Consider the following 16,343-nt stretch of genomic DNA (forward strand, 5'->3'; position numbering starts at 1 on the left):
ATTAAAAAAAAAATAAAGTCGAATTTTTCAGTTCGAATTTAAAAAAATTAAGTCGATTAAGGTACCAAATGTACTTAAATATTATAAAAGGTGCTTGTGAATTAATTTTTAAAACAAAATCTAATCAACTTCTCTTTTAAATTCATGGAAAACCCAAAACTCCATCATGATATCGTAACATTGACTACCAGCACGTGATAGGATGTGACTTTTTTCAGTATGAATTTAACCAAAAAGAATAAATCGTTAAGGTATCAAATGTACTTAAATATTATAATATTGAGTACTAAATTTTCTTTCATCTAAAATTTGAATACTAAAATTGCATTTTACTCTTATCTCTGAAGAAAGGTCCAATGCTTAGGTCAGTAAACTTTCTTTTTTCAGAGAATATTCCACAGAAAGAAGTTCCCAAGTGTCTAAATTGACTAGATGAAATGGAATTCAATGAAAATTAAATGCTAAACTCCTTTTACTGAAAGCTGTGCTGAGCCTTTATAGATCTGAACGAGTCTTCAGATTGAATACTATTACGCTGGAGCCCAAATTTATTTTCAAAAATCAAGTCCCATGAAATTAGTTTATCTTGGGCTGAAATATTCTCGTCGAGCCTCAATCAGGTCGGTGAATAATTTTCGACGGAAAACCATTGGTCAAGTACTGGTTAGTTTTCACATTACATAGTCAAACTCCTAACTTTGGTTTTTCTTCATATGATAGGTCGATCTGCTACACAATTTTACATGCTGTGACATGAGGTCTGCAGTAAAGATCATTTGATGATTACATGGGATCTAAAATTATTCACCAACCAGCAAGTTATATTCTAAGTCAAACCCATCAACTAACAAAGGCTAATTGTTGCAACTACCAGAAAAGAAAAGTGTGTCCAAGGCTATTGAATATTGTAACACTGTTTTCGGTAGGAAAAACAATCATTCTCCGCTCTTTATTCTAATGATGCTTTGACCTACATTTTGAATTAACTAACAAAAGTTAGTTATCAACTTTCTGCTAAAATTGTTGAAATTGCTTATCAGCTATATTCTAATGATGGCAGAAATGGATGCTTCTGGAGAAGGGCGGAGGTTGCAAATCATTAGTACTAAAAGTATTAAGTCATGTAATTGCTAAAAGTATTAAGTCCTCCCTCCCCCTAAACAAAGAGCCAAGATCATCCAAGGGCCAAATTGATTTTGCCAATTATTACTTTGAAATTGCCATGTAATTTCATTTTTTATCAATATTTTATATTTTGAGACTAGAAGTTGTAATATCCAAGTTCATGTTGACACTGAATAATATACAATTTGTGGTTGACAACTCATTGTTTATCTTTTGTGTGACTACACAGGTACTCCCTATTTAGAGTCTTTAAAAAAATGGAAAAAACGAAGAGGATATAAAATCTTTCTAATTTTTGATAGCTTCAATCTGTGTCAAAATACAAGTTTCTCACAGACCTTAATGTATTGGACAATTGATAAATTTATTTAATAATCTAAAGTCCGTTGAGTGAAAAATGAAATCATATCGTAAGTTAAGATAAAACTTTTATACTTTACATGTTTTGCTTGCAAAGTACAAATCTTAATCACAAATCTTACCTCCGAACAGTCAAGTTCGGTGTCTGGCCCCTGCCGACGGTATTGTTGAAAACCAGCCGCGATAGTCAAAACAAAAATTAAAAAATAGGGTAAAATATACTTTACCTCCTATTGTTTAGCGCTTTTACACATAATTCCCTTGTGATCTAAAAAATTATATATAACTCCCTCATAATTTGGACTAAATGTCAAAGTCATAGAATTTGCATTGCATAAGGAAGTCAACTAAAATATTAAAAGTACCACTTTGTGAAATTGGAAATTATTAATTAACCACAGGACAGTTATGTATATATTTTAAAAATCATAAGAGAGTTATGTGGTAAAGTACTTAATTATAAGGGGGTTACGTTGTAAAACATAAAATTATAAGGGGTTAAAGTGTCATGCATATTAAGTTTATATATTTTGGTCACTTCACCTATTTTAATTTTTAAAAAAGGATATTTTTGACATTTCTTTGGGTTTCTTTACGGAGGATCATTTCCGTCACATTGATATAGTAGGCCAAATTATAAGGGGGTTATGTAAAGTTTTTGAAACTATGAAGGATTATATGAAAAATTATTAAACCACAGAGGAATAAAGTGTATTTTAACCTAAAAAATAATATTAAGTTTTTGTTCTAATAATTATGAAAATATGAGCAAATCACATCTTAATTAAGCTGCTCTCTGTCTCCTTGCTCTTTGATCTGCTTCAAAGATTTTATTCCATAATGTCACCATCGGAGGGATATTGATATTTCCTTCAATAAAAATGACATAAATATATATCCCCACACGCCCCGAAATTGAAAGAGACGGTCGGCAGGCAATTCCTGACGACTACGCTTTGGCCCATGCACGAAACTTGCTCAACATTGGTCCGCTACATCAACGGACTTAGCTATTAGAAAAATCTGTTTTGCAACCATAAAAAAAAACTAGTATAATAATCTGTTTAATTTACAATGAATATAATTTTAATGGTCTGTAATTCAAGTATTAAAGTTTTAGAAAGATAAGATTAATTAGAAAAAGTGCATAAATGCAAAGGAAGATAGTAATTATTAGTGTTTGTATATTTAGTTGTATTAGTAAGTACCCATTGGACATCTATTAGAAAAATCCTAATTTTAATACTTTTGATTTCTTATTGTAGGTTTCTGTAAAACTTACTTGATGCAGAAAATTAAAATATACTTGAAATTACTAAGTTCAAGGTCATCAGCTTTTCTTTCTTCCCTTTTTTCAGTACTTCCCATTGTCAAAAGTTTTCATGTTATTAGTGGTACTCTAATTATAGTAGTCGCAACACGCGTACATAAATACAACTTTGCCTCGAGACTTTTCTCGGCTAATTAACAATCTTGCTTGAGCACCTAATGTATCTTCCATGACGACAACTATCTATGACGTTTTGGACATTTAGTGGTGCATTATGCATAATTAGTGGCATCTAATTACTTTAGTGATGAACAATCAAAGCACTCAATTCTCAGCACTCAATTCTCAATGATGTAACCCTTTTCCAAATCACTCAACTATTTTATGTGACAATTAGACGTGAACCCTTTCCTCTACCACAAAGGATTTCTTCTAAAAGATTATATTAAGTAAGAGAGATATTTCAGGTGATTTTCCACTAACCTAGAGGTTGTTTGTTTTGTTTCTTTGCAACTAATCTCTTTCTTTCTTTCATTTTAATGCTTGATTGCATCTTTAAGGTTAATCTTGCTAGAGATCTTCTTGTTCCACTTTGATCAATGAGATTGTTTGAGCTTTTATTCTCGTCATGTGTTCCTGTCTCTTGCTGCATGTAAAACTTTGAGCAAGATTATTACATCAGGAGCCACTGAATAGATTCAATTCAATATAAAATACTAGGAAGGCCAATGAAAAAACCTAGTGACATGTGATTCCATGGGCTAGGCAAAGGCTCTAAATCTTGTTTCTCGAAAAGGATATATGAGTTCATCAGGATGAATGCCTTTAGTTTTACTCCAATAGGGTAGCCAAGGCTATAAATCTTATCATACTAGTCAAAATTATATGAGTTTATTGGGATGAATGCCTTTTACTACTCAAGGTTGTGGGATTTCATGGTAGAACTTCTATTTGCAACTCAAAGTCGTGATGTTGTTTTGGTCAGTATTCACATAATTTTTAGGGATAATTTCAGAAACCTCCCTTGAGGTTTTTGGCAATTTCATTTAGCTCCTTCGAGGTTTTAAAAATTACAAATACCTTTCTTGTCATTTAAAATGACAATACTACCCTTAAATATTTTAATGAAATTCCCTTGTTGGCATGCTTATATTTGGAGTGACTTTTAAAATTATTTTTTCATTCCTTTTCCTACTTATTTCTTTTTTTAAATTTTTTACCAATAAAATTGTTAAATTACCACTATTACCTCTAGTTTCTATTATAACCAAATGTCGAACTAGTGATTTTTTTATGAGTTAACTTTATATGCAATCCAATGTTTTTGCTAATCTTTTTTTTTTTTCTATTTTTGGTACTAAAATTAATAATAAATCAAAAAGAAATGACCCAAAACCACTATTAAATTATGATAATCCCATTACTCTAAAAATTCATAAACTCTAAAATGAATTATTTCAACATTTTCTTTTCTATCTTATAAATCTAAATCCATAATAAAATACCATTAACAATATCCTATCATAGTAATAAAATTATTATTATAGTTGTTTATTAAATAGTAGGTATGGACATGAAAAATTTGGCACATTTTCCTTATAAGTATACTAGTTAATCTTATAATTGTATGGAGAAGTAAATTAAAACTCATTATACACGGGTATTTTTGGATATTAATTTAAAATTTTGACCAAGTCAAATATTATTTTAAAATTTTGTTGCCTAAACTTTTAAATCAAGGGAGATAGGTATAATTTTTTAAACCTCAGGAGAGTTCAGTGAAATTGTTAGAAACCTCAGGGGAGGTTTCCGAAATTATCCCTAATTTTTACCACTACAAATTGATCAAGTTCTGTCAATCGTTATTTGTAGTCAGAATTAAAGAATAGAGGATCAAATTCATTTTCGTCAAAATTTTTGGAACACAATCTAGTAAAAATACTAACTTCAGGGGGTTGAAAAGAATTTCCTGACTTTAGCCAAACTACTGTTGTCTCTTTGAAAAATTTTCAAGGACCTTGCCAATTAGTCACTATTAGCTACCCCACACACACACACACACACACACACATAAAAAAAAATATATATATATATATATATATATATATATATATGGTAGAAAAGTAGACGTTAAGCTGAGCTGACCAAGCGAGCGTGTAACATGTAATTATCTAGTGTTCCGTCTACAAATATCCCATCACATTGATAATGTATTTATTGTTTTTTTGATCATATGCATGAATCTTCATGTCCTTTTAACTTATAAATCTACATCTCCGATTAACTTAGAAATGTATATTGATGAGCCCTACAAGGTACAGTTATGGCATGCTCCGTGCTCTAGGTTTGCCAAGTGGAGTCTGTTGAGGCTGTAAATAGCATGAAATTGTTGGCTGTCCAAACTTGACTTTCAAAACCATGCCAGAATTATAAATTATTCCCTCAAAAAACTCTTCGGAAACTAGTTTATCATAGGTAAATGTTGATTTTATATCAATCGGCCAGGGGCGAAATACATCATTAATTCATCGTCCGAAACATGGACACCTTCAATCATTGACATTTGGTCTTATTTAGAAAGTTTGAAGTCACCAAGTAGGATTAGTAGACCATGTTGCACCAACAAACTTAGAATTATCTTAACTTGCATCCAGTGAAAATTAGGTTTATTATAAAGGGTTTCCATATTTGTTTTTCACGTTTGGATTGCATAGGCATGTTTTATATTATTAATATAATTCCAATGAAAATAATTATTTTTCTCTTGAACCAAAAACATAATTTCTCTGTTGTTTTATCAAATTTTCTTTCAATTTTCATTCCAACAACTCGGAGATAAGACCATGATCTTCTAAGTATTCTCTCAATTACTCAATTCAAAAAGCAAATAATACTGAATTCAATAAAAAAAAATACAAATCAGATTAACTGAGGAGACTAAAAATAATAAAACTAGCGACCATATTCTAGTCTTTCATACAACAAAGACGCTCACCTTTTTCTGTATCCAATCTCTGGTACAAACAAAAATCTTCACCAATAGTTAGTACATGTAGTCTGGTTCTAGGAACCGCAGTTTTAAGAACCGTAATCGAATCCTATTTTCTTAGTTAGCTGTGGGTATCCAAACAGCTTTTACGTTCTAATCTGGTTACCCTATTTTTCCTATTTGGTTTTGTTGGATTCTCCAGCCTTTAGTACCAATCTTTTTTTTTTTTTTTTTGCGCCTGCACACCCTTATATAACAAACTAAATTTGTCTAATAACTCATTTCTGGTTTACGCAATACAAGAACTTTAGCCCATTTGTCCTTTTCAGATAAAAATTATAAGGAACCCAAATTAAGTACCCGAGTTTTCCAATAGAAAGGTCGAGTATCAATCTATTAGAAAATTGGCTTAATTTTTCTAGATAGGTTTTTTGTTTTGTGTTGAACTAGTTTTCTAATTAATTTTAGTTACGTGAAGTACTAACCAAGGAATTTTTTTTATGAGTTTAAAAATTAGAAGTTATTTCCTATTTTGTATGAGAATAAGAATTAATAGTTATTTCCTGTTATTACTTGGGTGTTGACCAACTTATAAATAGGTGGGGGTTGGCATACTACAAAGTGATATACAAGGACGACATGTAGTCGTATACATTGGGTGAGAGAAGGTTCTTGAGAGATGAGAGATATATATAAGGGTTAAGATTGGCTTCAAGATGTATTATTGTATAGGATTTTCCTGTCATAATAAAGAATAGGTTTTCTCTTCTTGGATGTACGATCAATGATGGAGTTGAACCATATTAAATCTTATATGTCGTTTATCTTTCATACTTGTGGTTTGTTTGTCATTAAATTGTTGTGTATTTGATATCTCAATTGTCATTTGTTTCGTGCTTGAATCCCAACAACTGGTATCAAAGCAGGATTTGTAGTTTGGTCCCGGCTGACTATTGAGATCAAATGCGTTGGTGGCTATTATCAACTCAACAATTTAATGGTAAAGACATCCTTGTTTCAAGGGTTTGGGAAAAAGTATTGAAGGTGAATGATGGGAAGTCAAAAAGCATAGAGATACTTGACGGTGTGAATCTAGGCAGGTGATTCAATTGTCAAGAAAAGGTGAAGTCCAAGTTGATTTTGAACGTGAATCGGTAGAAATTTTCTCACAACTCCACCAGTTGATACTTGATTCCAATAGTTTTTAAATTCAGGTCATATTCTTTGAGTGGTGTGGCATGTGTTCTAAAGAAATAAAGGGATCTAATTTTCAAACACCAGAAGACTCTGAAGGCTACTAGATTTCTGTTCATGGACAGACAGTCCTAGGGATGGGAAGAAATATAATGATTTTGCCACTTGGTTGCCTCAATGGTTAGAGATAGAGCTCATAAAAAGGGAATCACGAGTTTCAAGTGGTGGTGAGAAGAAACTCTACAAAGGGAGATGGTGAATTGAGACACCTTCTCACGAGTCAACCGGTGGTTAGATTTGAGATAACTACATATGTTCATTTGCCATTTGAATTAATTGACTGTCAGGATTGTATCGAATCAGATGTGTAGTTCGATACCATATTATTTGATAGTTGAAGGCAAATAGTTGCTAAAAGAAATATTCACCAAGGTGGAGATTTGTTAGGAAATTGGCTTAATTTCGTTTAGTCAAGTTTCTTGTTTTGTGTCGAAATAACTAGTTTTCTAATTAGTTTTAGTTACTTGAAATAGTAGCCAAGGAATTTTCTATTTGTATGAGTTTGGGAATTAGAAATTATTTCCTATTCTATAGGAGAATAGGAATTAATAGTTATTTCCTGTTATTACTTGGGTGTTGGCCAACTAATGTAACTTATTAATAGATGGCGGTTGGCATACTACAAGGTGGCACACAAGGACGACATGTAGTCGTATACATGGAATGAGAGTGGGTTCTTAAGAGATGACAGATGTTATATAAGAGTTGAGATTTGATTCAAGATGTATTCTTATATAGGGTTTTCCTCTCATAATAAAGAATGAGTTTTTTCTTCATGGATGTAATTTCAATGATGGAGTTGAACCAAATTAAATCTTGTGTGTTATTTATTTTTCATGTTTGTGATTTATTTGTCATTAAATTGTTGCATACTTGATCTTTTAATAGTCGTTTATTCAGCGTTTGGATCCCAACAGATCTCATACAATGAAAAAGGCATCATTCATCGGTCATTATGGACAAACACTTGATTAAACTGTATATTTAGTTGAAAAAATAAAACTTCATATTCACTAGTCATTTGCATTCCTCCAATCAAAGAAGTCAAACTTTTTTTTTTCTGTGAGCTAAAGAAGAAGAAGAAGTCAAACTTCATAATTGATTAGCTTTCAAAATTCTAATGGTACGGTGTCCAAAATATAGAGATCAAATAATTCTCTCAAATTATAAAAAGGGATATAAATTTAACAAACAAGAAAAAAATCCACTATTACTCGTAGTTGATTCTCTTTGTGACTTTTGCTCTTGTTCTTTGTTTTACTTGTCTTGGAGAAACAAAACGAATATCCGGCAGAAAAGCTGAAAGCGGACACAACTTTACCTTGGCAGCTAGTGGAAGTAAGTTTCTTCAAGGTGCAAGCAAAGCTTATTCAGAATATTGCGTAGAAATTTCAAGTTGGTTCATTATCCATGCCATATTATATACAACATAATATAGGGATGGAATTGTTTATTAAATTGTTATGTACAAGTAGAATTGATGCTGACGGGAAAATTTGTTGCATCAGTAGTGGATTTCCTTTTTTTTTTTTGGGCATGTTGTATATGTAAATTTTATTTTCTATAGACCATATCACTTCAACTTTTTATGAGGATGAAACCCTTTTTTTTTCGGAGAATTTGGATGAAACATGATTTAGTTACCTCATATACCCAATGCTCTTCAACCTAGTAAACAGGTAGGTTGAACACAATTAGTGTGTTTAGCAAATTTTCTAAACCAATAGAATTGATCAGGGCGAACTAATAAGTTGCAGTCAACTGTTCAACACGTTCCGTGCACAATCCTCTCTGGTGTAAAATTAGTAGCTAAGACGAAATTTCCAGTACAGTATGGACATGGAAAAGGCTTCAACAATGGAGTAGTAGCATCTTGAAGTGAAAGCAATTGTCACTTCTTTGACCAATACCTTTTTGTCCTGTTTTTACTATACTACATATATTATCAACTGGCATACATTCCATTTGTAATGTTGTTCATATATACAAGTTGCATGTGGTGCAATGTACAATATTATACACATATAACGGGCAAAAATACCATTTGCAATGTTGTACAATATTATGACCAAGCAAGCATGCCCTATGGTCTTGTTCTCGTTTGCTTTATGTTTTACAAAATTTAATTATAAAAGTAATTATAGAGGATAATTAAAATCAACTAAAGTTACCTTTTGATAGATTATAGTTTTTTTAATTATTAAAAAATTTATAATATAAATAAAAAAAAGTAAAATCAATTCAAATAATCAACCGAAAACAAACTCTATAAAACACAGATAGTACTACGCCAATTCTCAAACTGCCTTCTAGTGATTAAATTTGTGAATTATATGCGTTTTCGGAAATTTCTTTTTTTCTATTTTGAAGATGTACCTTTTGCTCTTTGTGTGTGTGTTTTGTTTCGCTTTTTTATGCAGGGGCATAATTGTGAGTGGGTAATGGGATGGAGATATAACTCCGAAAAAAAGTTACCATAGAAGGTTAGATAATCCAGCCCAATGCAGAATGAAGCACATATTATTAAAAAATACAATAATTGTATAGTATAAAGAGAAGAGACAAAAAATTCAATAGACATGTTGCTACCAAAATCTAAGCTGTTTCTTAGATAGGTCCCAGTAAGATTTTCTGCCTCCCACCCTTTCTATAAAAACCGCCCAACCCTTCCTCAACTTCTCCCCTCTCCCCCTAACTCTTACTTTAAGCCATCTTTTCTATCCTCTTAAATTCCTTAATAATTCTTTTAAGAGCATAATTAAATCTAAAACAACTTTAACCTATCCCTGGCAGTTAATTTAAAGCAGTGTTAGTTATACACTTAATGGTGATGATCGGGAAAAAGATATAGTAGTCAGGGACTTAAAGACTCATTAGAATGAAGGAGAATAGTAGAAAACAAGGTGCAGCTTCCCCATGTGCTGCATGCAAGCTTCTCAGGAGGAGGTGTGCTAAGGATTGTGTTTTTGCGCCTTATTTTCCAGCTGATGAACCGCAAAAGTTTGCAAGTGTTCATAAGGTTTTTGGTGCAAGCAATGTTAACAAGATGCTTCAGGTTCAGTTTCTTTTGTTTATTCTCTTCTCTCATTTGGTTATTTGCTTTTCTTTTTCTTTTCTTTTTTTGTTCTTTTCTGTTCAATGCTTTTTCAATGTTCAACTGCCCCCCATTTGGCTTGACTATATATCTCATTTGCTCTACTTTCTGATATAACCATATCACCATAATGCCATTTTAAAATTCATAATGCATCCTAGATATTCTTGTTCTTTTTTTTTCCCAATTTTGGATGTGGGCTGAAAGAAAATGTCTTTTTTCTTCTCTTTTTTTGTCAAAATCTTCACTCAACTATAGCCAGAACTACCATGACAGAATAATGTGCCATAATCAAGTTAGTTCCTTGATTAAACTAAACATGGTTGAGTTTGAATGTGCTTTCAAGGATGATAGATATTGTAACCACTCAAATGAAGTTGCCTTTGGATTCAACACAGCATGTTGATTCTTTTTAAAAATGGGCCAGATTAGGAGCAGTCAAAAGTGACAATGGAGTGATTACTTGTAATGCTATCCATTCTTTAAAGAATGCGAGGAAGATGCTAGGAAAAAGAAAGGAAAGAAAAAAGCAACAGTTGGATTGCGTGTTTACAAAATTAAGTGGTGGTTGATCCTGTAAAAGTTACAAGTCTATGTCTTTTGTGCATTTTTCGGATCCTTTTCTTTCGCATTCTTTACAAAGCAAGAGAAAGTAATTTTCTTGGCAACATTCGTCTTTGCAATTGTAGTCATCGAACAGTATCTCGGCCTTCTACTCCTTTGTGATGCTGTTGCTTGATTATTACTTAAATGTCGTACAATCAAGTTTTCTTTTATATCATCACCGAGGCTTTATTAGTTATTTTTTAATGAATTAGTATCAAAGTTGCAAACCAATGTTTGCCACTACTTCAAAAGTACTGTTCTTTAGGTAAGCTTTATTTCATTGAATTATGTAGTGTGAACATGAATAGTGTTTCTGCTGTACAAATAGTGTGTGTTAATTGGCAATAGATAATTGCTTACTCTCCGGTTTCTTTCCTGCTTTTTAAATCCCGCCACTTTCCTGCTTAAAAAAGAAATTCGGTGAGATTAATATAGTTCTGCACTGATACGATGTATGATTTAATTACATAAGGTGGAGAGAGAGAGAGAAAATATTTTATGTAAGAAATGTCTTGAGTTATGCTTTTTTCTTTAATTCATTTAGACAATTTTAATTTTATGAAAAGTACAAATGTATGTATGTACCAATAGATTCGTTTGAATATTTATACATACATAGATGTACACACATGACTTTGTAGCGACAACAGTTGTATTTACCTGACCAATTTGGGAGAAAAATAAATTAAAACGGGTCAATTCCGTAAATCTATAGTAGGGTAACTTTTGTGCTCAAAAAATAATTAAAAGGATGGAAATTTCAACTCCTAACTTGCCCGGTACGTATCAACGTCAAAAAATATATGGTCTAGATTAGAATTTATGAGACACTTCCTCTTTGTCCCATTACCCTTGTTTTAGGTCCCCACAACAAAGACTTCATATCTTGTCTTTTTCCTCTAAGAACCAAAAGAAATTAAATCCACCGTAAAACTTGGTTTAGGGGACTTGGACTATAGCTAGTTCTGTTTTGCAAACTATCATATTATTAATTAATTCAAACAAAGAGACCTACTAACTTTGTAAACTTTGCCTGATAAATTTGAGTTCGTATGTCCAAAATCTGTCATCTCCTAAAGTTAATAATAGCATTTATTAGTCAGCAATCATGCTCCATGATAGGAAAAAAAAAAAAAAAGCTAACATTTTTGGAGTATCTCGATTTTCTCAAAACTAATTCAGGTAGTAAACTTAAAACTGGCTTTGAAATGAACTTGTATGTTGGCATGTCAAGCGTGGGAGGTGGAATTTGTCAAAAACACATTGATTTGATTATTAAGAGAATGACATATTTCTTTTCATCTATTCTCCAGGCAATTTTTTCCCATTATACCCCACAAAAACTAACTTTATGTTACATCATAGGCCTATTTGTCAAAATTTCATTTCTAGCTTTCACGATTTCGGGTGATATGAAGCTTTGGACATTTCAACTCCTACTCTACTTTTGCTCACAGGATTTCAATCATGTTTATTCTTGGAGGGTACTTAGGATTAGGCATTTTTTCTTCTTTAGGTTAAATCCCTCAAGGCATTTGTTAAAAATGTTAGTCTGATAGATCCAGTGGTGTGACAAATAAAGTAATACTCTAGTCTAATCACGAGCAGAGAAAAAGAAAAATCTAATTAGAATAAAAAGATGACAAGTAATGATGCCTTGATTTGATCAAGAGACAATACTGCCGTGTGAATTGATTCCTTTGATTTTTGCTTGAAAGAGTACGTGATGATGGTCCTAAATCACCTTTAGGACTAGGTACAGGAGGGAATTGTGGAGAATAAAGCAATTGCCCCTGTATATATTTCTATGCAGGAAACATCTCTTTCTCTTTAGACAACTAATCAATTTTTGAGAGAAGAAATATTCCTCTTATCTTTTCTTTTCTTTCTTTTTTTTTTTTATAATTCATGGGTGCATGTAAGCTCAAGCTTTTTAGTCAAAGATTTTTCAATGTGAGTTGTTTGAAAGTGCATGCTTATATCATATAATCGGAACTTTTTTCTTTTTGAAGGTAAGTTCACACTGATAAAACTTACAAAGTCTAAAAGTATGCAAGTCTAAGTCAAAATTTAAAATTTTTCCTTAAATTTCAAAGGAGAGTGCATGGTATGTAATCATGAGATCACTTTAACGTTGGTGATTTGTCAAAATTTGGGTGACACTTCTTGATGACTTTTGTCCAAGACATTGGAATCTCTATGTTTGGCCTAATTGATTATCTCAATTTCGCATCAGATTGCTTGTTTCAGGGTTTAAAGTACATCATGATATAAAGTTTAATTTCATGATGATGCTATGAACAGGATTTTATCGAAATTAGGTTAAAATTTTAAATAATAATTGCAGGAACATGGTCGCATTTAGTCGACATGTACAAAAAAAAAAAAAGGACAGAAAACAAATTAAAAATTCTCCTACAATTCGAATAACAATGCGCGGAATCTAATTAAAATGCTTTTCTAACAACCCTTTTAGTTATGCTGAAGAGTGATGTACATAAGCCAAGTTCTTATAATAAGTACTTAATACAACATAACATCCAAAGTATTACGTTAAAAAAGTCCAAAATTGTTTACCTGTTCTTTACTTTCTCCATAAATTTACCTTGGTATTAAAGAAGCTTCATAATAAGGTTACTAATGTTGTAGAAAAAAGCAGGCTTGATATCTTTCACTTTCTCTTTGCTTCAAAACTTTCCGTTTTGTTACAAGATTTTGTTGTTTGGTTTACCAGTTTGTAAGTGCAATACTGCTAATAATGTGGAATCTTAGCCAAAGTACTAATAAATAAAATAATCTAGATTCTAGGCAAAGGATCAAGAACAAAATGCACAGAAGTATCAATCTTCTTTTTGCAATATCTGCTGCTCATTTCTGAAGCATAAAATTTGCAGGAGCTGCCGGAGCATCAGCGGGGCGATGCGGTTAGTTCCATGGTATACGAAGCAAATGCAAGAGTGAGAGATCCTGTATATGGTTGTGTGGGAGCAATATCATCCTTACAGCAGCAAATAGATGTTCTTCAAACTCAACTGGCACTTGCACAAGCTGAAGTGGTGCAGATGAGAATGAGACAGTTCTCTTCGATTTCGCCCGGCACTGCGACCAATTCACCTGATCACAACAACATTACATCTCCTTCGTCATCCCGGCACACACAATCTCATCATGATCGTACGTCCCTTTTTGCAATGGGGATGGTAATAGATCATCAGGCCAGCATGGGAGAGTCCTTGTGGTCATGTTAGAAAAGTTAGTAGCATGGCAAGCCATGCCTTGTCTGCCTGGCTTTTATTTAGTCTAATGATTCTACCATGGTCTTTCCCTTTATTGCCTGGCTTTATCATGGTCACTTTTCTTGTTGGGGTTTTCTTTTGTGGGCCTGTTTTACTTACATTACATAGAATTACCTATAGCAAATTAGATGATGATGATTAATGATTATAAGTGACTATATTGTAAATTTATACACATACCTTTTGTGAGCAATTAAAGAGTTATCTATGTGTAGTTGACTATTTAAGCAAAAGCTCTGTTTTGCTTCTGTTGTTTTTCTTTAGCCAAAACTGCATCGATTTCAAGCCATTATCTGCACTTCTCGCTGAGAAATCCAAGTCCAGTACCAGAGAAAAAAAGATGTTATGTGATGACATAATTATTTCTTCTGCGCATGCTCTAAAGGTATGGAGGAATGGCAATGATTATTTGTAGGGAAAAAGATGCGCATCAGCAGTTGGTACCAATTAAAGTGAACTTGTGATTTCAAAGAAGCAGCTGAACTAAGGAAGGAATCTTCCTGAACAGAGGCAGCTCTTGTGATGCCCTTAATTAATTTCGTGTAGAGATGAAATACATCGCAAATAAATAAATAATATCCCGGCTATGTTTGGATAGTAAATTTTTTTAAAGTAATTTTTTGCTTATATCATAAACATTTTTTTTAATCCACCTTTTTACATTTTCAATCACATTTTTATCTCACATACATCACATCACAAAAAGTACTACATAGTACTTTATAGTGATTATAATAGTAGCAAGATACCAATAACAGCTAGTATTATTTGCAAAACAGGGTTTCAACTATAGTGATACTACTATATGGTTGTAAAATATCAATAAATGACTCTTAGAATTATTGACTATGTTTGCTTTTTTCAAACTTTAGTAACTAGAATCACTCATGCTCTGAATGTTTGGAACAAAAACTATTAATTCTCTCGAATAAATGTACAACTTTTGGAGGTCACATTACTAGTTTAACCAAATTCATTCCCTTGTTTTCCTTTGTTTAGTTTTACTTGGGCCAAATTTGCAACTTGCAACTAGTCTAGTTTTTGTCGCAAATTCATTGACTAGTCAACTTATTCATTTGTCCCTTTTTGTAAAGAAGTGAAAATTCAGGTACAAAAGCAATTATAAAAACCTAGGATATGAATAAAAAAGAAAAAGAAAAATGAGAACTCGCTTGCAGGCCATACGGGCACAACGGAAATGATTAGCTGCATGATGATCTTGGATCGGTTCATGGGGTAGAATTTCGAATTGGGGGAACCTTCGGTCACTGCGTAAGGTCCGGTCAGGTTAAAGCAAAATGGGTTTTCGTTAGCGAATGGATTTGGTTTACGCTTTAAGTTGGATAAGGTAAGTGGGCTTAATCTAATAGTGGGTGTACTTGCCTGCAGATTTTTTTTTGGGTTGGGCTACTTCGAGCAAATTTGATTTTAGAAGCACATTAATGAAACATAACTTTGCCTTCTGATTAATCTGTTTGTGTTAAATGCCCAAGTTTGGGCCAACAGCCTTCGTATCCTGTGGTTAGACCCAAACTAATACGTTGGGTCCCACAGCCCAACATAGACCTTTCCTGATCCCAATCAAAAGCAAACAATGCAGTTGAATGCGTTGGGGCAATTTTTACTCATTCATGCTGCATACAATTCCATCATAGAATTTTATTACACTTTTTCCACTAAATTTCAACATACGTATGCGGACAATTCCCATGGAACTCTATAATAATGAATCCTCACGAACCGTTAAAAAAAAAAAAAAAAAACTTAGAGAGATCAATTGGCATTAGAAGGGAATCATAACCCACTCAGCACATAAAAGGAAAAAGGAAAAAAAATCTTAAAATTCAAGTCTAGTCTTCGATTATAGTAACTAACTTGATTAGGGATGGCAATGGCGGGAAACCATCTTGCGAGGGAAGAATTGGGTAGGGGGCGGGGAGAGGGGGGAGGGCAGGGATGAGAGGGATTTTCTTCCTCTTGCATTAAATGAAGTAGGTTAGAAGGGAGAGGCACAGAGCACACCCCGTCCCATTCCCCTTATGTTTGAAAACTGGGAATTTTACTCATGTTTTTTAAAGGTAAATTTGGAGCCTATAAGATTTAGGGAATGCAACTGGATGTGTAATCGAGTCAAATCAAGTTTAAATATTACACTATTCGAGATCAAATCAAGTTAAAAAACTTGGATTCAAACTTGAGCTTGGTGTCGAACTCAATTTAATTTTGCATTATTCGAACTCGTGCTTATCGAGTCCAATTGAACTTAATTCGAGTTCAATTGAGTCCAATTGATATAATTTAAAATAGGAGACAAAATAGATATTTCATACTAATAAATAAAAATTTAAA

General features: G+C 32.6%; 1 protein-coding gene across 1 annotated transcript; it reads left to right on the forward strand.

Moving 5' to 3' along the window:
- Positions 1-9,684: 9,684 nt before the first annotated feature.
- LOC113716932 (LOB domain-containing protein 4-like) lies at positions 9,685-14,227 on the forward strand. Its single transcript, XM_072059188.1, has 2 exons — positions 9,685-10,053; positions 13,593-14,227. Exons 1-2 carry the CDS (start codon positions 9,877-9,879, stop codon positions 13,944-13,946), a joined length of 531 nt encoding a protein of 176 aa, XP_071915289.1. The 5' UTR covers positions 9,685-9,876; the 3' UTR covers positions 13,947-14,227.
- Positions 14,228-16,343: the final 2,116 nt, after the last annotated feature.

Source organism: Coffea arabica, chromosome 1c, assembly GCF_036785885.1.
Source record: "Coffea arabica cultivar ET-39 chromosome 1c, Coffea Arabica ET-39 HiFi, whole genome shotgun sequence".
NCBI lineage: Eukaryota > Viridiplantae > Streptophyta > Magnoliopsida > Gentianales > Rubiaceae > Coffea > Coffea arabica.